We start from the raw sequence: 27,833 nt of genomic DNA on the forward strand, positions 1-27,833 counted from the left end.
GACGGTCAGTGCCTTCAGGCAAAAATGTTTGCAGGTGCCTATGCCAGAGATAAGTCCCTGCAGTCGCACTATGGTGGCTCAGATGGATAGAAGCATGAGATCCCGGCTTCGAATCTCGGTCGGGGCACACATTTTCAACTGTCCCCCGTTGATTTATATCAACGCCTCTATGCAGCTAAGGGCATTCATTTCACTGTAATTTCATCCACCCATATGTTTTCAAGGTTGTTTAAACTATGCTGCAGAAGTTAGGCTGGGGGCCCTTGCACATCTTCCTCTCCCCATGCGATTTCTATATTTTTGAAGCCAGGAAGAAAGACACGCGTGGCCGACAATTTGCTACAGATGAAGAGGCACATGCCTGGGTACAATCATGCTTACGTACGCAGCCGGAAACATTTCTCCATGAAGGCATCGACCGCCTTGTCTCACAGCGGGATAAATGAATTAACAGTTATGGCAATTACGCTGGAAATAATGACGGCTCACTTACATTTTTCCTATCTGTTTCGTTTTCATTTGAGTACCCTTTAGAGTTCTACAACACTGTGAACACCGTATAAGAAAGACTTAGTAAAAGACACATTGTTTCATAAAGTACAAAAAAACTTACTTAATTTTAAGATGGTTGCCTTCTTGTAAACTTTATTTTCAGGGACAGACTGGAGATCAAATGATTAGCGTTTCAGTGTAACAGTACAAAGCATGAAGGAAAAACGCCATTTACATTGTCTGTATGAAAATATTACGAAGTGGGATTCTGATTAAGAAAAAGGGTTTGAATATTAGTTGTTTGTAAGAAGAGCGTGTTATACCACGTGGAAGAAGCACCAGCACACATCGAAGTTCGAGAACACTACGAGTGTGGCCTACTAAGACTTCAGTTTATTGTTGCGCGATATTTCTTCACCTGTTGTTCGGGATCGCACAACAACAACGCGAATATAGCCATACGAAATCTCATCCGCCCCACGTGACTAGCTCCCGAGAGGACAGACATACTTGGTGTAACATGTATAAGTGCAGATATTTTATATGTGGTATCTTAATATGTACACACATCAGTATCCAGAATGAGATGTTCACTCTGCAGCGGAGTGTGCGCTGATATGAAACTTCCTGGCAGATTAAAACTGTGTGCCCGACTGAGACTCGAACTCAGGACCTAGCTCAGTTGGTAGAGCACTTGCCCGCGAAAGGCAAAGGTCCCGAGTTCGAGTCTCGGTCGGGCACACAGTTTTAATCCGCCAGGAAGTTTCACACATCAGTATGTTGGCTTTTTTTTCTCTGTACCTAACAGTCTTCCCACAAACACGTCACAAACTTTTCCTGCACAGCCGCACCAGTAAGTGGACTACAGTTGTCACTATAGAGTAACCTTTTTGCATCCACGCGTACAGGGAAAATAAGACTAATAGCTTGCTCTTACCACATGTATTTGAAGATATTAACCAACCTAAAAATACACGACTTGTAAGTAGCTGTAATTATTAGTCTGCATATTACGTAAATACAGATGTAACGTTGTTCGGTACCCGGTCCTCGGTCAGCATAGAAACATCTACAGCTTGTATTCTTCGATCGGCTACACACCATCTCACATAACTTGAGTCAGGAAATGGATTTCTTTGAAGCAAGACAAGTACCCTCACAAACAGTGCGGCGACATCTGAGACATCCAGGGCTGTCAGCTAGGCATCCATTGTTGCAGCTTTCTGTGACGTGACAGCACAGAAAGAGGAGCGTCGACGGTGGCACGACCAGTGACATTACTGGACACCACAATAGCGTCACTACGTCGTAATTTGAGGGTACTCACAGTTCTGCGTACAACGTCATGATCGATTCATCCTCTTGTGTAGGCTCCGAGGATAAGTACCATTGCCAGATTGTATTCGTCATCGTCATAAGGGTCCAGCAAACTTATCTTCGAACACAACAATGACCTCTGGTGCCAATAGCGCGTAATTTGGACATTTCTGTTAATGTTACCAGCTGTGTTCTCTGTTAAAAGTTCCTGTGACGTTGATTTTAACAAGACAACAAAGAAAATATATTTTCCCGTTCTGTCTTGTCCTACCTTGATATCTGTCCGTCCGTTGCCCTATTAGTACGTTCCACACATATCCAAGGGAAAAAATTTGATCATGAGTCGCCGAGAGGCCAATAAGTCACCACTTGTCAGTCTCTATGGCTTATGAACTTTGGCACAGAGGTGAAGCATCAAGGAATGATGTGCTCATACTTGTCATCGAACATCAATTTGACACGGTGTCCAGCCGAGTTAGAGCCTCTGCTGCCGCCATAAATGGCACCTTGTGCACGCCAAAGCTACCTACAATTTCGTTCATGTATTCTTCTTATTACACTAAACTGAAGAGCCAAAGAAACTTGTACATCTGCCCCCTATCGTGTAGAACCCTCGCTAGCACGCAGAAGTGCTGCAGCACGATGTGGTATGGACTCGACTAATGTCCGAAGTAGTGCTGGAAGGATTTTACACGATGAATCCTGCAGAGCTGTCCATAAATCTGTAAGAGTACGAGGGTGGAGATATCTTCTGAACAGCACGTTGCAAGGCATCCCAGATATACTCAATAATGTTCATGTCTTGGAGTTTGATGGCCAAAGGAAGTTTTTAAACTCTGAAGAGTGTTCCTGGCGCCACTCTGTAGCAGTTCCGGACGTGTGGGGTGTCGCATTGTCCTGCTGGAATTTCCCAAGTCTGTCGGAATGCACAGTCCAACTGCACACGCCCCACACCATTACAGAGCCTCCACCAGCTTGAACAGTGCCCTGCTGACATGCAGGGTCCATAGATTCAAGAGGTTGTCTCCAAACCCGTACACATCCATCCGGTCGATACAATTTGAAACGAGACTCGTCCGACCAGGCAACAGTTTCCAGTCATCAACAGTCCAATGTCGGTGTCGACGGGCCCAGGCGAAGTCATTAATGGTAGACGAGTGGCCCTTCGGTTCCGAAAGCCTTTGTCGATGATGCTTCGCTGAATGGTTCGCACGCTGACACTTGTTCATGGCTCTTTATTGAAATGCGCAGCAATTTGCGGAAGGGCTGCACTTCCGTCACGTTGAACGATTCTCCTCTGTTGTCGTTGGTCCAGTTCGTGCAGGATCTTTTTCCGGCCACAGCGATGTCGGAGATTTGATGTTTTACCAGATTCCTGATATTCACGGTGCACTCGTGAAATGATCGTACTGGAAAATCCCCACTTCATCGCTACCTCGGAGATGCTGTGTCCCATCCCTCGCACGTTCAAACTTACTTACATCTTGATAATCTGCCATTGTAGCAGCAATAACAGATCTAACAACTGTGCCAGACACTTTTTATCTTAAATAGGTGTTGCCGACCGTTTACATATCTCTGTATTTGAATACACATGTCTATACCAGTTTCTTTGACGCTTCAGCGTGCATAAGCTCAATAAGTAAAATTTCCTGATATAATTATGTGTGTTACAATTTTGATGGACGTAAGTGGGCATCTTCGGTACAACATGCGCACTCAATTAACCGAGAGAAATTCTTCTCTTGTTCACTAGACGTTTGCACCTATGTCTTCATTTTATTTATGAACCACTGACGGCAGCACGCGCACTACAATTAATTTAGCACTTTCTACGGTATTTCGAATTGTATACACCAACAAAAGTTTGTATCACTCCTTTATTTCGAATTTAATGGCACAGAAAACAAAAATTGGCTCGGAACCTTGCTTATACTGATTTGCAATACACCCGATTCACCTGATTAGAAGAAATAAAAATAAAATCTCTAACGACAACATCGCTTTTTTCACACGGCGATTTTTTTTTTTTCACAGTACTCCTCAGCTTGATCGAATACAAACTTGACTCCATCGTGACTTACCAGCTACGAGACCATCGAGCTAGCCTGGTCCAAATTGTCCCTCCCTTCAATGCTGATTCTGCTTAAGTCGCACAGAGCATGTGGTCGATTTCAACGTCCAAAAACATGTCGTTTCAACCCCATACATGTTCCACTGGATTTATGTCCAGGGAACATAAAGGTCACTTTATTCTTATGATCCTAGCATGCTGAAGGAACGTGTTCGCAAAAACATCACGATGAGCAGGTGAGTTATCATCAACGAAGATAAAATTTTGATCAAAGCTTTGGCGATAATGTCACACTATTGACTGCAAAATCTCGTCCCTGTACTATAGAGCAGTGAGATTACCCTCAATAACCACGACAGGTGTACCTTGGCCCTATGAAATGCCACCCCAAAACACCATTCCACTACCACTTTGTTGCAGATGTGGGACACATTGTTGCAGGCGTTCGATGTTACCGGGTAGTCTCCAAACACGATGTCTGCTATTATCCGGGTACAATTAGTCCCGTCCGTAAACAACACTCGATGTGTACAGTCTGCATGAGTTTTTGCCCATCTGTAAAGAAGTCCATGGTGTTACGGTACACCTCGTAATGCTCGCCACGGTCGTTGGAAATGAAGGTTCGCATCGTGAAGTCGTCTCCTAATCGATTGATGTGATGCGTAACTTCCTGTAGATTCTTCGAACATTGGATTCAATTCCGGAACACTCAGAGCACGGTACCTTTAACTCAAAAATCGTAGATGTCGATCACCCTGTGCACCTGTCGAACATGGAGGGCCTGTACGGTGTAAGTCCTCAAACCCACCTGTCAATTGAGGGTGAAGCTGGTTCCTGCACGTGGTGCCCCTGCGTAGGTACTTGGAATCCATTTCCAATACTGAACTGAGCATCAGCATTCCAGAAACAAACATAAACTCAATTGGAACCTATTCCATGTTCGCACCACATCACTCTGACTCAGGTGAACACGTCGAGCAATTTCCCCTCGTTCACAAGCCTTTGAGTAGCGCGCTGATGCGAACCTAATCATTGGTCGCGATTGTGCTCCGTGGTGTGATGAAAGTTCACTTTACCACTCCACAAACGTCTCTCATTCATCTTACTAGTGTTTTACGTTGAAATGAAATGCCTCAGTCCTTTCGAGGGCAGCGTTCCGCCCATAGGAAACGCTCATGGTAACTCTGTGTATGTTTACAAATAACGTCAGGGGATATCTTTCGATCAGTACTGGAACAATCACGATAGTAACCCACCTGCGCAAAATACCCGGGTGATACAACACTTTTGTCGATGTTTATCCTAATTAAAATCAAGTACTATGAATTACGAGAATAATAATAGAGGAACTAGCTGGCTCCATATGTTGGTGCGCTACGATGGATAGTTTGCAGTTCGTGGACGAAATTATGAAATGAAGTAACAAATATGACCTAACGCTTTTACGGGATTTATAGATTTTTAGAAAACTAATGACTCAGTTTCAATGAAATCGACACCAACAGACCAAGAAAACACAGGACTGATTCAAACTATATGAGTTACACTCAAGTACGTATGCACTTCAACGCTACAGGACCCAGTGCACATCGGGACAGTGATTGAGAATCTATCCAGGGTTCCGGCAAGGATATAGGTTACAAACTGCAAATATTGCGAACTAGTTGATATCAATACGGCAAGCATGGACGCTTCATTACACGTGTTACCTTTATCTTCAGGCACTATAGCTATTGACAGTGGTACTTCGAACTGCCTGCACCAAACTGACAGCTGGTGCCCTGTCAGGAAACATTCTTCCCAAATACTAAGGAAGCAGCTGTCGCCAAAAAGATAGGTATACGAAGCTGACCGCGAAATGCTTATATGTAGCAACGCAGCTTGAAAGGGATCAAAAAGCAACGTAGAAAATCCTGGCATACAATGTAAATGTCGTGTGACTAGGGCCTCCCGTCGGGTAGACCGCTCGCCGGGTGCAAGTCTTTCGTTTTGACACCACTTCGGCGACTTGAGCGTCGATCGATAGGGATGAAATGATGATGATTAGGACAACACAACACGCAGTCACTGAGTGAAGAAAATCTCCTACCCAGCCGGGAATCGAACCAGGGCCCTTAGGATTGACAGTCTGTCGCGCTGACCACTCAGCTACCGGGGACGGACTTGGCATACAGTACGTGATATATGTAGGTACGTAGAAAGAGAGAGGAAAAAAGTAAACAACATCTGACCTATAATCAGACTAGCTTAACGCCTACTGCTTCGCTCGCGTAAATCGTACGGTCTGCACACAATTTTTTTCTTTAATCGAATTTGTACGTTGTTACGCCCATTAATCATGTGTAAATACACACATTATAAAAGCGTTAGTAGTACTTTATGTGGCTGCTAATCTTTGCCTGATTAAAGCTTTCTAATCAGTTTCATTTAATTTCCTACAGCGAGTTAACAAAGACAAATCGGATAAGTTGAACTGTAGTTACTAGCGTCAGTCTTACATCGAATACTGAACTCTCTCTCTCTCTCTCTCTCTGTCGTACACACACACACACACACACACACACACACACACACACACACACACATACACTCCTGGAAATTGAAATAAGAACACCGTGAATTCATTGTCCCAGGAAGGGGAAACTTTATTGACACATTCCTGGGGTCAGATACATCACATGATCACACTGACAGAACCACAGGCACATAGACACAGGCAACAGAGCATGCACAATGTCGGCACTAGTACAGTGTATATCCACCTTTCGCAGCAATGCAGGCTGCTATTCTCCCATGGTGACGATCGTAGAGATGCTGGATGTAGTCCTGTGGAACGGCTTGCCATGCCATTTCCACCTGGCGCCTCAGTTGGACCAGCGTTCGTGCTGGACGTGCAGACCGCGTGAGACGACACTTCATCCAGTCCCAAACATGCTCAGTGGGGGACAGATCCGGAGATCTTGCTGGCCAGGGTAGTTGACTTACACCTTCTAGAGCACGTTGGGTGGCACGGGATACATGCGGACGTGCATTGTCCTGTTGGAACAGCAAGTTCCCTTGCCGGTCTAGGAATGGTAGAACGATGGGTTCGATGACGGTTTGGATGTACCGTGCACTATTCAGTGTCCCCTCGACGATCACCAGTGGTGTACGGCCAGTGTAGGAGATCGCTCCCCACACCATGATGCCGGGTGTTGGCCCTGTGTGCCTCGGTCGTATGCAGTCCTGATTGTGGCGCTCACCTGCACGGCGCCAAACACGCATACGACCATCATTGGCACCAAGGCAGAAGCGACTCTCATCGCTGAAGACGACACGTCTCCATTCGTCCCTCCATTCACGCCTGTCGCGACACCACTGGAGGCGGGCTGCACGATGTTGGGGCGTGAGCGGAAGACGGCCTAATGGTGTGCGGGACCGTAGCCCAGCTTCATGGAGACGGTTGCAAATGGTCCTCGCCGATACCCAAGGAGCAACAGTGTCCCTAATTTGCTGGGAAGTGGCGGTGCGGTCCCCTACGGCACTGCGTGGGATCCTACGGTCTTGGCGTGCATCCGTGCGTCGCTGCGGTCCGGTCCCAGGTCGACGGGCACGTGCACCTTCCGCCGACCACTGGCGACAACATCGATGTACTGTGGAGACCTCACGCCCCACGTGTTGAGCAATTCGGCGGTACGTCCACCCGGCCTCCTGCATGCCCACTATACGCCCTCGCTCAAAGTCCGTCAACTGCACATACGGTTCACGTCCACGCTGTCGCGGCATGCTACCAGTGTTAAAGACTGCGATGGAGCTCCGTATGCCACGGCAAACTGGCTGACACTGACGGCGGCGGTGCACAAATGCTGCGCAGCTAGCGCCATTCGACGGCCAACACCGCGGTTCCTGGTGTGTCCGCTGTGCCGTGCGTGTGATCATTGCTTGTACAGCCCTCTCGCAGTGTCCGGAGCAAGTATGGTGGGTCTGACACACCGGTGTCAATGTGTTCTTTTTTCCATTTCCAGGAGTGTATATATATAACTCAAACGAATATTCCTGTACAAGGAATCGCCGTTAAACGTGCCGTCAATTTTTTCATCAGTAATGATTAGTCTGCGAAGTAACTACAACAGAAATAATTTTATAGATATATATTAGTCTTTCTGAAAGAATAGTATGTGAAAGATCCGTCTCTTTTTCTATGTAATTTTGACAAAGCCAATTTGTCGTAGTGATTATTAAATAGCTTTCTTTGATTTAGTTCCCAACATCCAACACCTAAGTTTTTCACGCTAATTAAGGCCTGACTGTACTTCTGACTGAAAAGGGATTCTGCTTTCTTTAATAATGATGTATTTAAAAAAAAGTATTTTTCTCCTACTTTTTCACACCCTTAGGGGCTGTCTTTCCAAAAATGTTGAAACACTAATTTTATTTTATTCGTGATTAAGAAACCAAATACCAATTTTCGTAGTTCTAGCTTCAAAATTGCCTTAATAGCGATATATTTTCAAAAAAAGGTTAATTCATTATTTCAACCCCTTAAATGTTAAATTCCTAAAGGATGCCTACAGTATAAGATAAATATACTCTCCAAATTTTAAGATTTCATCCTCTAAGGTTTGGGCGGGGTGACGATGAGTCGGTGAATCAGTCAGGACATTTCCTTTTATATTCGAATATAGAGATTTCCTTTTCTGTTCCACTATTGCAATAAAAACGACGAGTCAATATTGTACATTAGTGCATCTGACGCCAAGAAATATGTCACTCCACAGGAGACCGCAAAGATATATGAATTCACGATTTCCGCTGTCTATTTCGGATCTGATATACGCAGTCTACTAAATATCACAAATGCCTTCGATTCCGAACATTAATCAAAAGTATTCGCCGTTACTCTTAATACATTTATCTCACTGTGAGTCAATGCCTTCACGGAAAAATATTTGCAGTTTCCTGCGGAACCATGATTGTACTCAGGCGTGGAGGTCTCCATCCGAAGCAAATCGACGGCCACGAATTTCTTCAGGGCTGAAAAAAATATGTAAATCGGATGGGGAGAAATCGAAGCTGTATGAAGCACGTGTAAGGACTTCTCAATGAAACTTCAGCGGCGTAGTCGAAACAACAGGCATGCCAGATCCGGAAAAGTCAAGACGACCTCCTTTGACTGCAAGGGTCCGTTGATCATTGACTTTCTGGAACACTGCGCACAATTAATGCTCAGCGGCACGTGGACGCTTTGTAAAACTTGAAGGGAGCCATAAAGTCCAGACGACTAGTATGCTGAAAGAAAGCATCATTATGTTGCAAGATAAGGCCTGCCCACATGTCTCCAATGTTGTTTTGCGAGTTTGAAAGAAATAACTAAAGGAAGTTAACTGGAAGACAGTAACATTTTATTCTAAAAGAAGGACTCAGGCTCTCATTTGAGCCTTTCTAGAGATCACACTTATGCAGTGGTGACAGTGTTCTGGTGTTTACAGGCGGATTGTTTACCAAAAACACGTCACACTTTTTATCAAATTCAATGTCACAGAGCCTAAAGGAGCACCTAAATATATTTTAAACCATAATGGAAAGAGATGATATGTGCGATAATCTTTCCCTAGATAGTAAGTTACTTAATGGAGTTTTGGAATCTTCTCTGAACTAATACTCTGATTCCTTTCATTAAAGAAAGTGACAGAGAGAGAAATTGTTGATAACACCATCGCTCAGCTTCCCAAAACAGGTTGGAAATACGGTATCATCTAGTTGTATTGTATTACAAGATAAATACGTCGAAAACACAATTTATGCACGTCTGAAATGTTTAGAGTCTACGACATTCTCGTAAAATGTGTTCTGCCCAATTGCGAACCCCTGTGCTTCTTGCCGCAGCAAGCTTATCCCAACTTCCTAACAGTTTCACGCCACTACTTTCACAGCTTGCGACTGTAAGGCACACATGTGTCTCAGTGAATGGTATGAATGGATGCACAAGGCATGTCGCTGTATACCATGAGAGTATAATTTGGAAATTATCAGCCTTCCACTGAATTTCATGAGATAGAAGAATGAATAGAAGCAGCAAATAAAAGTGTACATAAATCTCATTCCAAGATGCGTAATACAACTCGAGAAAGCGGAATAAACTCTTTTTCGAAACACTGCAGGAAAAGATTTTGCGACGAAAGCAGTTTTGTTAGCTCCGTAAAATCTGTTTCATAAAGAAGATGTCGCCAAAGGGGCACCGAGAGTCTGACAAGACAAAATAAGAATAACGGCAACAGTTTTACATACGTAATAGCATATTGTAGTCCTTCAACAACAATAACATTATGAAAACTGAATGAAAAAAATCGTTTCTGGAGAGCAGCACACATTTTGACATATTATGGTACAGCGTGAAGTTATTAGATTCGAGTATACTTTGTCCCAAATGATTTAGCGTTTCCTCTCCAAAACATAAATAACGAAGTTCAAATTTGTAACAACTACGTCGTTTGGTTCTTTTTTGAATTAGTCTCAGATAGCTAGATCCACACTCTTCATTGTTGTTCGCATTACTGATACGAGGGTAATCCCAAAAGTAAGGTCTACTATTTTTTTGTAAGTGCATAGACCTGTTTATTTCTACAATGGTCTACATCAGTTTACAGGTTGAACATTTAGCTATTTTTAGACATAATCACCATTTCTGGCGATGCATTTTTGTAGACGCTATGGCAGTTTCTGTATGCCCATGTCATACCAGCTCTCCGCCATGCTCTTCAGAAAGTTCTGAACCTCTTCTTCACCTCGTCGTCGAAGCCGAATCGCTTTCCGGCCAAATATTCTTTTAACCTAGGGAACAGGTGAGACAGTCACTGGGCGCCAAGTCAGGACTATAGGGTGGATGACTGATTATGTTCCACTGAAACTGTTGCAGGAGAGCAACAGTTTGCAGAGCGATGTGTGGGCGAGCGTTGTCACGGAGAATGTGTACGCCCTTGCTCAACATTCCTCTTCTCCGGTTCTGAATTGCACGTTTGAGTTTTTTCGGAGTCTCACAGTACCTGTCAGAGTTAATTGTGGTCCCAGCGATTCAGCTCCGACGACGTCGTGAAAGAAGAGGTTCAGAACTTTCTGAACAGCATGGCGGCGAGCTGGTATGACATGGGCATACATAAACTGCCATAGTGTCTACAAAAATGCATCGACAGAAATGGTGATTATGTCTAAAAATAGCTAAATGTCCAAGCTGTAAGCTGATGTAAACTGTTGCAGAAATAAACTGGTCTATGTACTTATAAAAATATAGTAGGCCTTACTTTTGGGATTACCCTCATATAATAACGTTTCCTCCCTCAACTGTAATTGTTCTGTATTATCACCTACTGACCAATGTTGGCTTACATACTATTTTTAAAGGGTATCTGACATGCATGATGATAAGTCAGCAAGCTGTCTGGGTACATTATATGGTCGATAAATACAGTTCCTGATAAGATATGTGAAACACCCAGAAGACATGTTCAGATGTCGATGTAACTACGTACACGTACACGCCTACTGCGGATATGTAAATGATTAGACCTGCTGTTCCCTGTGAGAGGTAGAATGGCCACCAGAGTGCAATGGTGTTGTTCATGTGTAGAATTGTTTCCAGGTCAGGTATACCATAGAAGGGGTTTGAACAGCCTCAGATGTTGAACGATCACTGTGAAGAACACAGAGATGCCACATACCAGTCTGAAGCAGTGTTAACACCATAACACAATCGGCTGCGTTTGGAGTGGCGTGCCGGCCGAAGTGGCCGTGCGGTTAAAGCCGCTGCAGCCTGGAACCGCAAGGCCGCTACGGTCACAGGTTCGAATCCTGCCTCGGGCATGGCTGTTTGTGATGTCCTTAGGTTAGTTAGGTTTAACTAGTTCTAAGTTCTAGGGGACTAATGACCTCAGCAGTTGAGTCCCATAGTGCTCAGAGCCATTTGGAGTGGCGTCGTTTCCAGGAAGTACGGAGTGCTGATGAATGGCGTCGCTTTATGTTCTGCGATGAACCGCGGTTTTGCATTGCCTCGAATGACCATTGTAGGCGAGGCTGGCAGCAACCTGAAGAGAGATCCCATTGCCCCAAAGATGTGGAGAGACTTAGCGTTATAACCCCGGGCGTCATGGGGTCACTTCACGAGGTCCTCGAGATAGACAGGCCGTGGGACGCACGTCACAGCATGTGAAACTGCAGGGCCAGTGCTTCCAGCCGTCTCCGGCGAGAGCGAGAAACTATTTCAGACGAGTTTAATACACTCCTGGAAACACCGTGAATTCATTGTCCCAGGAAGGGGAAACTTTATTGACATATTCCTGGGGTCAGATACATCACATGATCACACTGACAGAACCACAGGCACATAGACACAGGCAACAGAGCAAGCACAATGTCGGCACTAGTACAGTGTATATCCACCTTTCGCAGCAATGCAGGCTGCTATTCTCCCATGGAGACGATCGTAGAGATGCTGGATGTAGTCCTGTGGAACGGCTTGCCATGCCATTTCCACCTGGCGCCTCAGTTGGACCAGCGTTCGTGCTGGACGTGCAGACCGCGTGAGACGACGCTTCATCCAGTCCCAAACATGCTCAATGGGGGACAGATCCGGAGATCTTGCTGGCCAGGGTAGTTGACTTACACCTTCTAGAGCACGTTGGGTGACACGGGATACATGCGGACGTGCATTGTCCTGTTGGAACAGCAAGTTCCCTTGCCGGTCTAGGAATGGTAGAACGATGGGTTCGATGACGGTTTGGATGTACCGTGCACTATTCAGTGTCCCCTCGACGATCACCAGTGGTGTACGGCCAGTGTAGGAGATCGCTCCCCACACCATTATGCCGGGTGTTGGCCCTGTGTGCCTCGGTCGTATGCAGTCCTGATTGTGGCGCTCACCTGCACGGCGCCAAAAACGCATACGACCATCATTGGCACCAAGGCAGAAGCGACTCTCATCGCTGAAGACGACACGTCTCCATTCGTCCCTCCATTCACGCCTGTCGCGACACCACTGGAGGCGGGCTGCACGATGTTGGGGCGTGAGCGGAAGACGGCCTAACAGTGTGCGGGACCGTAGCCCAGCTTCATGGAGACGGTTGCGAATGGTCCTCGCCGATACCCCAGGAGCAACAGTGTCCCTAATTTGCTGGGAAGTGGCGGTGCGGTCCCCTACGGCACTGCGTAGGATCCTACGGTCTTGGCGTGCATCCGTGCGTCGCTGCGGTCCGGTGGCAGGTCGACGGGCACGTGCACCTTCCGCCGACCACTGGCGACAACATCGATGTACTGTGGAGACCTCACGCCCCACGTGTTGAGCAATTCGGCGGTACGTCCACCCGGCCTCCCGCATGCCCACTACTGTATACGCCCTCGCTCAAAGTCCGTCAACTGCACATACGGTTCATGTCCACGTTGTCGCGGCATGCTACCAGTGTTAAAGACTGCGATGGAGCTCCGTATGCCACGGCAAACTGGCTGACACTGACGGCAGCGGTGCACAAATGCTGCGCAGCTAGCGCCATTCGACGGCCAACACCGCGGTTCCTGGTGTGTCCGCTGTGCCGTGCGTGTGATCATTGCTTGTACAGTCCTCTCGCAGTGTCCGGAGCAAGTATGGTGGGTCTGACACACCGGTGTCAATGTGTTCTTTTTTCCATTTCCAGGAGTGTAATTCCTGACTTGGGTGTTTAAATCCATGCAACTTCTCGACAGAACACGACAAAATAATGATCTTTAGTGGGTACCTTTCCAATTACAAGCTGATATTTCGTGTCCCCTGCACGAAGCCGAGCGTTCACGAAGAATGGCCAACAAGTGTGACGTCATAAGTACGTTGCAGGGCCCCTATATCTTGTTTTCCCCGGTCACTTCAGGTAACCGCTGAGAAAACTCCGACGGCTCAATGGTACGTCATAGAGATTCTGCGCCATCATATGTTACCTCTCACGCAACAGTATCGTGATGCCACTTTGCAACAGGACAGTGCTGGTCCACGTGCGGTACGTGTGTCTATGAACTGTCTGCGTTGTGTTGAGGTATTCCCGTGACTAGCACGATCCCCAGATTTGGCCTCGATACAACATGTTTTGTCATCAACTCCGTACTATTGCCAGTATTGAGATTATCATTGACAAGTTGCAACAGATGCGGACCACATTTCCTCGGGAGAGGACACAATGGCCTTATGACACTCTTCCCAATCAAATCGGTGCATGACGTTTTTTAAAATGTGGATTTGTAGTTTTTTTTTTCGTTTCCCTTTGCAGTTTGTGGTAGAGTTTAATTCTCTGGTCGAAAATACCGCTTAGACATTTTTGTTTAATTTTTCACGTGACTTGTAAGTAAAATTTGGCTTCTCTTCCATCATCATAAATGCGTTTATTGTTAGGATAATAATTACGATTTTTTCTCTTAATAGACGTACTGGATTCGCAGATGTACTCAGATGTGCCGTTAGAATCCCCCAGTCTCTAAATAAATTTTTCAAATTAACCTGATTGTTATTCTTACTGCACTTTTCTGTAGTTTGCAAATTGTGGCCGTATTTTGTGCTTTGATATTACAGATAAGGACTGACTCCACATTGAAATAAGTACGAGGCAATTGTTTTTATACACAGAACTCCAAAGGTATAACATGCTGCTGGCCTTCCCTTTGCTAATCTTGGTGTGCTCTTATCAATTCAACTGACTGTCAACATTCATCCCTGCAAATTTTCTGTTTGTTAGGCAATCTGTGGAATTATCATCAGCGGGTCAAAGCGGGTACAACGTCATACTAATCGACTCGCAAACAGAGCGAGGGAAAAACAAATCTATATGCCTCCTTATGAGCCCCTAAATTTTCTTACTTTATATTCGTGGTCCTTATGCGAAATGAATAGTGTTCGACCATTAGCCCACCCTACTGACGTTCTTACATGTTCGTTCCATTTCCTGTCGCTTTCCAAAGTTACGTCTAGATATTTAACCAACATGACTGTCTCAAGTAGCAGACTACTAACGCTGTATTCGAATATTACGGGACTGTTTTTCCTACTCCTCTGCACTGCCCGTCAGATCACTTACGTAGACAGAGAACAACAGCGGTCCTCTCACACTTCCCTAGGGCACTCCTGACAATGCCCTTGAACACTCGCCATCGAGGACATAGTACTGGATTCTATTACTTAAGAAGTCTTCGAGCCACTCACATATCTGGGAAACTACTCGGTGTGCTACTCCTTCGTTAATCGTCTGCAATGAGGCACCGTGTCAAACGCCTTTTGGAAATCTAGGAAATAGCCTACAGCCCTTCATCCACAGGGTTGCAGGATATCATGTGAGAAGACGGCAAGCTGAGTTTCACACGAGCGATGCTTTCTAAAACTGTGCTGATTTGTGGAAAGAAGCTTTCCCGTCTCAAGGTAATTTATTATATTCGTACTCAGGGTATATTCAAGAATTTTACCAAAAACCAATGTTAAGAATTCTGCGGGTCCGATTTTTTAGCGTTCTTATATATAGGAGACATCTGCGCTTTATCCCAGCGCTCGGCGGGAGATACGCGACAAATCCAGTAAGGGGCCAAGCCGTACAGCACACTTTGTAAAACCGGAAAGGACTCCATGCGGACCTGGCAACTTATTAGCTTTCAACTCTTTCAATGATGCCAATTGCTTTGTCCTCCATACCGGAGACTGCGCGATTGTCAAACGACGGTATGCTTGTATGGGCCTCCTGTGTGAACGATTTCTTACAAGCATAATTTAAAACTTCAGATTTCCTTTTGCTATCTCCTGTTGCGAACCAGAATGGTCAATGACTGGGTAGAAGCCTTCGACCCGCTGATGATAATTCCACAGATTGCGTGACAAACACAAAATTTGCAGGGATGAATGTTGACAGTCAGTTGAATTGATAAAGGCACACCAAGATTATTAGCAAAGGGAAGGTCAGCAGCATGTTGTACCATTGGAGTTCTATCTTCTGTGTGTAAAAACAAGTGCCTCGTACTGGCATATTATTTCAATGTGCAGTCAGTTTTTATCTGTTTTATCAAAGCACAAAATACGGCCACAATCTTCAAACTACAGAAAAGTGCATTAAGAATAACAATCAGGTTAATTCGAAAAACTTATTTAGAGACTGAGGGATTCTAACGGCACAGTCTGAGTATATCTGCCAAACCCGTACGTTCATTAAGAGAAAAAATCGTAATTATTATCCTAACAAAAAAATGGTTCAAATGGCTCTGAGCACTATGGGACTCAACATCGTAGGTCATAAGTCCCCTAGAACTTAGAACTACTTAAACCTAACCAACCTAAGGACATCACACCCACCCATGCTCGAGGCAGGATTCGAACCTGCGACCGTAGCAGTCCCGCGGTTCCGGACTGCAGCGCCAGAACCGACGGCCATATTATCCTAACAACAAATGCATTTATGATGATACAAGAGAAGCCAAACTTTACTTACAAGTAAAGTGAAAAATTAAACAAGAATGTCTAAACGGTATTTTCGACGAGGGAACCAAACTTTACCACGAACTGCACAGGGAAACAAAAAAACTAAAAAACCGCATATTAAAAAACGTCATTACATTTCACTCTCAAAAAACTCAATTTACAGAAAAGTATTATTTAAATAAATCAAAACATAGACTGGTAACAAGAATTGGGGTTGGAAAAAATTAAGAAATTAAACACCTCTGTCATTCCTCAAGATACTTTCGGAGGAAAATGTACTTTACTCGAAAACTGTATGCTCGGTGTCTGCAACGCAAAACGGTAACTTTCTTGCCTCATACAGAGTTCAGGGATTCTCAGTTTACTCAGTTCTTTTTAGCTACAAAAATATGAATGCGCAAAGAATTACATTTAGAACAAGCAGTATCATCGTGGTCCTGATTTCAGCGGAGAAATGTGTGCGTAGCGCACTCTGTGAGTAAAATGTCTGCATTCACTCGTAACGCGATGTGAACATATTGTGCAATATAGTTTTGAAGTACACGAGCCTTGTTAGTAATTATGCGCCTCCTTTTTGTAAACTTTTAATTAAGATTAGATCTTGTACTACTACGTCTAAAATCATTGAGGAACTGATTTTTGGATGAATACACGATTAGCTAACTAACTAGTTTTAGCTGCTGACAACTATTTATGCAGACTTATTCATCTCAATTATTGAACAACAGCCACTAAATGCTTACGAATTTTTCGTTAAGTACTCGCGATGGTATTTAATAAAAATTGTCTTTCAACTCTGAAGAAACATTTCACCCACTCGAGCATAATTTAGGCTAAAAATTAAACTATAGCAAAACGATCCTGGTAACACTCCGAGGAACAAACTGCGCCACAATTGGTTAAAGCTAGATGGTATCAAAGCTTAATGTCAATGTACTTAAACACACTGTGACTGACTCCGAGGCAACCTTCCGTTAGAATGTGCAGTTTGTTTAAAAGATGACAAAAATTTTCCAAGGCCTGCAGCTGCGGTACTTGACCCAAAGCAAGGTGATCAATGAGAAATTATGTTAATCAGGAGAAGTTGTATGTAAGTTCAGAGGAGACCAATTTCCTGAAAAAGTCATTACTGTAATGATGCAAATGCATGTTGGTTGCTGGATGGGAGTTTGGTGCAAGTTGCTTTGACCAGCCAGAATTGTAAGGTGTCTTAAAGACGCGGCTCGCCTCCATATTTTACAGATGCACTGATCTTAGACAATTTCAAATTTCAGGAAATATGCACTTTTGTTGATGGATCTGATTAAATACAGCCTTAAATTAGATAATGCAATGAATAAGCTACACTGTTTTTCATTGCATTTATTGGGAATCCTTCAGCTCTACTTGAACTTAAGCTTTTTACCAAATTGTTAATTCCTTTGGAAAAGTATTATTTAAATTAACAACTTTTAAAGAGTAACGTTAGAATGTGTTACAGAATATGAAACTAAAAAGCTAATTAATAGTGTTCCCGTACCACTCAAGTCATTCTCTTTATTTCTCCACCTATTCTGCCCTTGTAATCTCGTTTTGCAGCGTGTATATATTCACCAAACGTTTTCGGGCATTTGACCGCACAGTCATATTATTTAGACCAACGTTTCGGCCACTTTTGCAAACGACCTTTCACCAGAGCGATGCATTTACTGATGAGCCAGACGTTACTTGATGGTTATTGAATAATTTGAAGTTTCATTACATCACATGCCAAAACCTACACTTTAAAAGCTCGGCTGGACGACAATCCTCACTGGCGCAAAATCTCTAAAAGCCGAAGCCTACGTCACAAACGAATAACGAAGTCCCTTCGTAATACTGATAAATAATGTAAGTAGAACTAGCGTATACATGACTTACTTAGCGAACCATGCATAAGGAACAGAGGGAAGATACGACGCCTAAAATATCCAGAAACGACGAAAACTCTGCAAAAAAAGAGAGAGAGAAGACGATGGGTAGGACTTCTGCTCAGCTCGAGCCAAAGAATCTTACTTTCGAAAGTCCCTTATTCACATCGTTTCAGCGAATACCACCATTGAAAATTAACCTAGAAGCTGCGGAATCTGGTAGTACGTATTTAGCTGATCGTCAAGGATTCCGCCCATGCGTCGTGCCTTACCTGACTCGAGTATCGCTTTACAAGATCTGAACTGTCACTGGCCCAGATGTAAACGCACCATCTTGATGAAGGTAACTTGAACAGGGGCAGAAACGTTGACCAAATACTGAAGCACCGAAAAGTCACGGTCGGATGTCAATGTAAGTACGCACACGTACACGCCACTGGCGGATTTGTAATGGATTAGAGTTACAATTCTATGTGACAGATAAAACATCCAACAGAATGCATTAGTGTTGTTCTTGTTTATTGGTGTTATCACAGCTGTTGAGGTGTATAAAGGGACTTCAGCAGCGTCAGATGTTCTGTGATCACTGTCAAAGACGATAACATTCCGTATACATGTGTGAGACAGCGTTTTCAGCACCTTACAGAGTTTGGAAGAGGCTTAACTGTGGGCCCCATTTGGCTGTCTGGTCCAGTCGGGAAATATCCAGATTTCTGGGGCACTCAGATGTGAACTGGTTCGATGTTGGACTGCCTAGGAACGTTGAGCACGGTTATACTCGTCGTCAAAGTTCCGCTGATCATCAAAAGGTATGATCCCCGTGTTGTACATCGAGCTCACTGTAACCCCTTAACGTATGGGCCTCCTATCCGAGCACCAAGACCCTGCAAACTTTTGTGTCATCCAGGAGACTAGCAGTAGGCGCACAAGGGCATCAGCGTTCCACGCATAGGATGCCGTTAACACCACAACAGACACACATCTGGGTTTGGAGTTCTGCCGTGACCTGAAAGCGTTGAGTGCTGATGAATGTAGTCAGCGATGAATGGCGGCTCTGCACTACTCCGGATGACCACTTTCAGCGACTTATGTTGGCGATCGGGAGAGATGTCCCATACTCCCAGTATTTTAAAAAGTTAGAGCTATTACATTACTCAAGTTTGCCAAGATCGCTCGTAATTATTTTTGTTACATTACCGATTTCGAAAGAGCTACGCTGTCATCGTCGGATCTTGCAACATAATTAGATGTACATGTACTTGCACATCTAATGTTAATGTAGATCCGATGTTGACAGCGTAAATCTGTCGAAACCGGTAACAGTAATAAAAAGAATTACTAGCGATCGCTACAAACTTGATAATTCAAGAATATATAACCTACGGTATTTAAATTCCGAGAGCGTACGTTTCTAGAAGAGTGAAGCAATATTTTGCTTCCTCCAAAGTGTAACTCGTGAGAAAAACGTGAGTATAAAATTGCGGTGATTCGAGGTCACACGGAGGCCTACCAATAATCGTTCTCTGCAGGCACCATTCACGTCTGGGGGGGGGGGGGGGAGGCGACAGTGTAAAGGACAGTGTAAAGTTTATTTCAGTCACTGCTCTAGGAATTATTTAGTAGCTGTAGCAGATCAAACTTAATGGTCAATATAAACAGGCCACAAATATTTCTAGACCGTTGACTGCGTCAAAATATGGTGGGAACCAACGCACAGCGCCCGAGGAGGAATGGTCGGTGTTCAGGTATATGACAGGAACCATTATTCGAACAAGATAGTCCTGTAACCATGGAATCTATACTGCATACTTTAAGAGAGATGAGTACGTCTGCATTATCGATACCATGAGAGAAATGTCTTCTACTGCAAGCTATTTGCTTTCCATAATTTGAGAGCTGATAGTATGGACCAAAACAAGAAAAAAAAATTCCCGGTAGACATTGTGTCTAAAGTGCATACCTTGGTAGCTACGTGCACTAATTCATCTTCGTTAGTTTGAAACACACCGGTCCTATTGAACAAATGCTCATGCATTTTACGGGCCATGTGTACTGGACAATTTTTTCTTGTTTTTCGCAACACTACCTCCTCCTAAAATGTCGAAAGCAAAGAGCTTGCAGTAGAAGAGTTTTGTCTCACGGTATTGAAGGTTGAGAAGTGCTCACAGCTCTTCAGGTATGCTGTTTAGAGCCCATGTTTACTAGACTTTTGCCTCGAATAATCGTTCCTATCATATCCTTGAACACTGGCCATTTCTCGTGGAGTACCCTGTACTTCACTGCGGCTCCTACTCGAGAACATGTTTTGACGTAAGTCATCGACCAAGCGGTATTTACCTGCTATTGACGATGTCAATAAATCAGAAACTGGTAAAGCCACTAAATTATTTTATTGAATGAAATAAACCTTGTAGCGAAATTTTAAAAATAGTATTGTAACAGTCGTTATTTTTATAGCTGTTTATTTAGGCTACCAGTTTCGACTCCTCAATAGAGTCACCATCAGGCCCTGTACTGAAACCGACGAAAAGCCTCGAGTCGTATAAGTATGTAACAGGGAGCTAGTTTCTGCGCCTGGTTTTCGTAGAAGACTTCACCAACAGTGTGTGCTCTTCATACAAGTAACAACAGTGGAAAGCTGTAGTTACGTTAGTAAAGAGCACAGTCTTCTGCGGAAACCAGGCGCAGATATTGGTTCCCTTTTACATACTTGTTCGAACCGATGTTTTTTGTCGTTCATACTGCAGGGCCTGATGATGCCTACTGAGAATTCGAGTCTGGTAGCCCAAATAAAAGGCTGATGGGTGTTGCCGGCCAACAACTCGGTAAATATGGGAGTGACAATTGTACACAAACTGCCCTCGGCGGCTCTCGGGTTATAGAATTGGATATAGGTTAGCACACACTCGAAAGACCGACACTTTCTGATTGAGCATTCACGACGCACACTACGCATGCTCTGAACGGTTTAACAAACCTCAGCGGCACCCATCAAACACTAGAGAAGATCGCGAAGCGGCCTAGAGCTGGCGTTGCGTTTAGGCAAACAGGGCGCCGGCAGGTACTCACTGTGGAGTCGCTGGTGGCGGCGTGCCGGCAGCGCGAGCGGCCGTCCTGCGTCTGACGTCTGGGCGTGCGTCCGCGGCGGCGGGCGTGGAGACAGTGGCGGCCAGGCCGGCGGCGGCGGCGGCGGCGGCGGCGGCGGCGTCGCGGTGGAGGCGCCCCTAGCGGCCGCGCCAGCCCCGCCCCCAGACACACCTGGCCCCGGCTCTGGCTCTGGCGCCACCCTCAAGGTCGCCTGCCGAGGGGCGGCGGCACCGTGTCCCTCCTCTGTCTGCCACGGCACCGGGAGCGCGTCCGCTCGGGCACGCCGTGTAAATTGTAAAGCAGCCTCTAGATGGTCAATAATATTGTGCAATATTATTGTCATTCTGTCAACCTGGCCACGCTTTGCCGCTGCTCAGTCTGCTTAACTGGAAAAGAAAGAACAGAGAAATCACACGTTTCTAATATGTATGGCAGTTGGATACATGTCCTGATCTCCCGCTCTCCCCGTCTCCGTCTATCTCCCCTGCCCCTTTCTTTGTCTATATCCTCCTCCTTCACCTCCTTCTGTCCACCCCTCCTCCCTCTGTCTCCCCTCTCTTTCTGCTCCTGTCCTACTCTCTCTCACTCTCAGTCCATCACCTCCTCGCACCTTTCTCTGTCTGTCTCCTCCTTCAACCTCTCTCTTTCCATCACCTTCTTCAACCTCTCTCCCCCCCCCCCCCTCTGTCAGTCCATCACCTCCTCATACCTTTCTCTGTCTGTCTCCTCCTTCAACCTCTCTCTGTCCATCACCTTCTTCAACCTCTCTCTGTCTATCACCTCCTCCCCCTCTCCCTGTCCATCTTCTCCTCCCCCTCTGTCTATCCATCTCCTTCTGTCCCCTCTCTCCCCCCCCTCTGTCAGTCCATCACCACCTTACCCCTTTCTCTTTCTCCTCCTTCCACCTCTCTCTCTCCATCAACTCTCCCTCTCTCTGTCCATCTTCTCCTCCCACCTCTCTCTGCCCATCTCCTCCTGCCCCCCCTCTCTCTCCCCCTCTGTCGATCACCTCCTCACCACTTTATCTGTCCATCTCCTCCTTCCACCTCTCTCTGTCCATCACCTCCTCTCCCTGTCAATCTTCTCCACCCCCTCTCTCTGTCCCTCTCGTCATGTCCCCTTCCTCTTCCCCTCTGTAATCCATCACCTCCTCCACCTTTTTTCGTTCTTTTTCTCCTCCCCTCTCTATCTCCTCTTGACCCCTCTCTCTCTGTCCATCTCCTCCTTCCTGTTTTATGTCAATTTTCACCCATCCCTTTATCCATCTCCTCTTGTCCCTCCCTCCTCTCTGACCTTGAGCTTTGTTACTGCAAATTCAGATTCTTTAAAAGTATACTGAAGATAAACTGATGATTACCTGTGGTCTACGCATAGTGTCTATGATTCAAAGGACATCAAAAGTAGACTGGCACTGGCGAAAAGGGCATTCCTGGCGAAGAAAAATCTACTAGTATCAAACATAGGCCTTAAGATGAGGAAGAAATTTCTGAGAATGTATGTTTGGAGCACAGTTTTGTGTGGTAGTAAAACATGGACTGTGGAGCAGAAGAGACTCGAAGCATATGAGATGACAGACGACAGTTGAAAATTAGGTGAACTTGATAGAGTAAAAAATGAGGAGGTTCTGGGCGGAATCGGGGAGGAAGGGAATATGTGGAAAACATCGACAAGGAGAAGGTACAGGATGATATGACATCTGTTAAGACGTAAGGCAATGACTTCCGTGGTACTAGAAGGTACTGTAGAGGGCAGAAACTGTAGAGGATGACAGAGATTGGAATACAGCAAGTAATTGAGGACGTAGGTTGCAAGTGCTACTCTGAGATGAAGAGGTTGGGACAGGAGAGGAATTCGTAGCGTGCGGCATCAAACCAGTCAGATGAGTGATGACCCAAAAGAATTAAAAAAAAGAGTAAGCCATCAGTCCAACTTTCCAGTTTGCTAACAAGGTTTCATATTGCATGTTTTTTACACACACTAAAAGGTATATACTTTATACGTGTCTAAACGGGTCCAGGAAATCAAACGATGGACACATCTGGCGACACCGTCTTTGGCGTGCCGCTAGAACTAGCGCACAACCGCCTGATTGGCTAATTTCAATGCTAATTAGCTCGGAAACGGTACATCATATCGAATTCTTTTCTTAACAATTATTTCTCAGTACAGCCTACCTTACAAGCTTTTCATAGTGATTCTGACCACCCCGTTCATACTTATATTGCATTTGCATTAATTAAATTTTAAAACACATCTTCTTTCATGGCTGTTCTCTGTATTTTTTGAGCAACAAATCATACGATTCATCATTCTTAACTTCTGTACTCATCCGCCCTAATATCCCACAATGCCGGCAATGATTTATACATAATACTAACGCTCTTCCGTTTTATGTCGAACTCATTTTCCACGCTACAAAAAACCCAAACTAACTTAAATTTCTTCCTCTGTGTAGCACGCAAGCGACTGTCAAGGATATTGTCAATAGAGCCCACAGACAGGACAGTATTTCCGGACAGCACAATATCTTTCAAAAGTATTGCGCAACCTCTCAATCTCATCCCTACACTGCACCGGGAAAAATTCCGCAATATTATTGACCGTCTTGAGGCCGCTTAATGCAGGAAGCACATAATTCCGTCGACGTCTCGTACTTACACAAGAAAGTGAGCTATACGCACGGCCTCAGAGCGAATTAACTTGGTCACCTCGCTACAACTACTTATATGTATGTACTACGCAAGCAAACATGTGGTGCATAGTGGAGGGTACTTTTACCATTCCCTTTTCTGTTCCACTCGCAACTGAAGCGAAGAAGAGACGACTTTATATACGCCTCAGAACGAGCCCTAATGTCCCTCACCTTCTCTTCGCGGTCAGCCGCAAATTCTGGTTCTCTGAATTTGTTCAATAGTATTTCGCAAAAAGAACTCCGTTTCTCATGCAAGGATTCTGATTTGAGTTCCCGAAACATCTTTATATTCACTTGTTGCTCGAACCCGCTGGTAATAAATTTAGCAGTAAGCATCTACATTGCTTCGATGTCTTCCATTTAATCCGACGTGGTGGGGATCTCAATCACTGGAGTGTTACTCAAGAATGGGTCACACAAGCCTTCTGCTCATGGTCTCCTTTTATATGTGAACTTCCTTAGAACTCTCCCAATAAACACAGATCAACCATCGCCTTCCCAACTACCTACCTTACATACTACTTCCATTTCACATCGCTTAGAAACGTAACGATTACATATATAACGGACATGATTGTGTCAAGCAGCAGACCACTAATACTGATACGAACATCACAGCATTATTTAATCAATTTATCCACGTTAACGTGCACTTTTCTATATTTAGAGTCGTCTGCGATTCATCACACCAACTAGAAATATTCACTAAGCCAACCTCCATCCTCCTACAGCCGTTCAACGACAATATTTTCCGTACACTACAGCGTCATCAGCAAACAGTCGCAGATTGCTACCCACTCTACCTGCAGGATCGTTTATGTGTACAGAAAACAAGAGCGGTTCCAATTCCAGTTCCCTTATCCATGGCAAGGTACTGGGTTTTTTGCTTTATAAGTATTTGAACTACTCGAAGATTCTATTCCGTAAGGTCGAGGCTTCGTTAACAGTCTTCAGTGGGGCAGTCTCCCTGGTTGTTGTACTTGGATTGCGTCTGCAAGACGTCTCAGTTGTAGAAGTTAAATGTCAACAATGATTGTCATACCTATGGGAAGCAATACATAGTTTCACCTCTTGCATGATATTATTTATTGCGGATGCGCGCAGTTCTTTGTTCGGGGAGCTGCTGTTTTGTTTGGGATCAACGATTTCTTTCTTTTCCTTACGTTAGCTTAAAGCTGTTTCGCCACCAGTAACGATACAGGGTAGGACTGGTCAGTGTTGTTCATGAGCCATCTGATCACGAGAAAGCAGAGACATACATATGGCCACCCGCCTATTTTTGTGGTTTTGGCTTAGAGTGTGCGGTACCCATACACCCGATCTTAGAACCTTCCTTATTGCGTGGTGGAATGGTCACATTTCTTCACATTTGTCGGCTCTCGAGTCCACTGACGTAGGTCATTGTAGAGTAACGCATTTAAACGATCTCCATCAAACTCCGAAGATCTTCCCGAACTTGGAGAGTCACTAATGGCAAAACGGTGCTGCTTAACCGAGAAAACCTTGTTCTTGCAGTGCTCTGTCCAATCGCATAATCCACGTACCCAGCGTAAATGTCCCCGTCTGCATCCGCTGCTCTCACTCCTCTACTGAACTCAAACAGAAGAATACGTCGGAAAAATTCCAATTTCTCCACTTAACAGCCCATTTTCTAACATCCACTGCTCCACTCGCTATCTCCAAATGACAAAATGACAATATCTAAACCCAGATAGCAGCAGTGAATCACAAACACAAAATGACATTCAATAAATAAACCCATAGCAATCGGAATACTAACATGCAGAACAAAAACGCTAGGAGCTTCGCATCAACCTAATGCAAGCAGCGAACGTGATTGTATACTTAAGAGACATAACAGGACCTCCTCACAATCATTTAAAACTAATGTGATTTATGCATTAGAAACCCAGTGCTTTATCTTCTCTTATATGGAGAATTACATGGTCTTATTCCCACCTACTTTGTGCGGTAACACTAAAATGGTAATAATTTTCGTATCCAAGTGTATACTAACTTGCGAAACACTTTAACGTTTGTTATACGTAGCATGTCGTGTTGTCATTTCAGTAGCGAAAAGTGAAAATCAAGAAGGTCAGTAGAGACGTGAACTTCTTCATTTTTTATGGTGTCACCAGTCTTCTCGCTCTTTTTTTTTTTTGCGATTTGCTACGAATTTCTCTCCTCTGCTAACCTCTTCATCTCAGTGAAGAACTTGTCACCAAGTCCTAACCATTTGTTCGAAATATCGGATGTTAGGGATATAAGTGCAGATATTCTTATTGGCGACTGACGACAGTATATTGAGCAACATTGAGCAACATTGAGCAACATTGAATAGGATTGGGGAGAAGAGAAGTTTGTGGCACAACTTGATTAGAAGAAGGGATCAGTTGGTAGGACATGTTTTGAGGCATCAAGGGATCACAAATTTAGCATCTGGGTGGGCAGCGTGGAGGGTAAAAATCGTAGAGGGAGACCAAGAGATCAATACACTAAGCAGATTCAGAAGGATGTAGGTTGCAGTAGGTACTGGGAGATGAAGAAGCTTGCACAGGATAGAGTAGCATGGAGAGCTGCATCAAACCAGTCTCAGGACTGAAGACCACAACAACAACAACAACATGCCAGTACTTACGTTCATTTGCAAACTAACAACTACAATTATTAGGAGTAGTATGTCTTTTGGTCGGTTAGTATCTCCACGTACATGTGGCAAGAGCAAGCCGTTAATGATTATTTTCCGCTGGGCAGCAGGTCATATGATGAATGGTGGATGTATAGACGTAAAACGGTAGTCTATAATGATAAACGTATTCCACTTGGTGGTGCAGTTACGACCGTGCATGAAACATCGGGTAGTAGATTATGTAATGTATTTGCTGAAAGATTTTTAGACGCAGAGAAAAAAAAAGCAACTAACACATTGAAGTGAGTACATATTAAGGGACCAATGATCACAATATCTGTAATTACACCTCTAACACTCTGTAACCCCATCTCTGTCTTCACCTACAGTTTCTTCTCTCAAGTAACATGGAAGTTTTTCCTTGATATCTGTCCATTCTTCTTCTCAATGTTTTTCACATGTTCCTCTTTTCGCCGATACTGCGGAGAACCTCCTGATTTCTCAATAGTTCACCTAATTTCAACATCCTTCTATATCAAATTATTCCATTTTGTACTTTTCCAATTTGTCCACGGTTCACTTCCAGACATTACTGTGCTCGAAACATAGAAGGTGTGTGAGAAAAGTAAGTATACTGATTTTTTGTCTAAAAAAGTTTTCTTCTTTTCCAGAGAACGATATCGTCCCCCGTAAAGTAGTTGCCTTCGGTAGCTATACACCGGCGGAGACATTGTTTACAGTCTTAATAGCAGATCTAAAAGGCTTCAACTGGTAGAACCTTTAACGTGTAGGTCACAATCTTTTTCAGTGTTCTCCAAAGTCCCAAAATGATGTTCTTTAAAGACATTTTTCAATTGCGAGAAAAGAAAAAAGTCAAGAGGCCTATCAGTCGAATATGGGGACTGCGGAGCAACAGGAATGGTCTTTGAAGTCAAACATTCCGTGATGGAAGTGGCCACGTGACATGAGGCGTTGTCATGAGGCAGCATTCACTTAAGTCACGCTTTTTCTGAGCCTTTCAGGGACACCTTCGTAAACCATCTGGTTGACTGTTTGTCTCGGACGAACAATGCCACAAGAGCACGCACAGGTTCGACGTTTTCATAGGTTTTAGAAGTTGCAGGCCTCCCTGAACCAGGTTTATGTTCAACATTTTTTCGGCCTTCCAAAAACGATTTCTGCAAATGAAAAACTTGTGCTCTTATTGA

General features: G+C 44.5%; 1 protein-coding gene across 1 annotated transcript in view; it reads right to left on the reverse strand.

Moving 5' to 3' along the window:
* Window positions 1-27,833, reverse strand: part of LOC124619996 — a 65,279-nt gene that overhangs the window by 30,656 nt on the left and 6,790 nt on the right. Inside the window, exon 2 of the mRNA XM_047146661.1 lies at window positions 21,287-21,441. Coding sequence (XP_047002617.1) covers window positions 21,287-21,441 — 155 coding nt within the window. The remainder of the gene's footprint in view (window positions 1-21,286; window positions 21,442-27,833) is intronic.

This window comes from Schistocerca americana, chromosome 6 (genome assembly GCF_021461395.2).
Source record: "Schistocerca americana isolate TAMUIC-IGC-003095 chromosome 6, iqSchAmer2.1, whole genome shotgun sequence".
Lineage (NCBI taxonomy): Eukaryota > Metazoa > Arthropoda > Insecta > Orthoptera > Acrididae > Schistocerca > Schistocerca americana.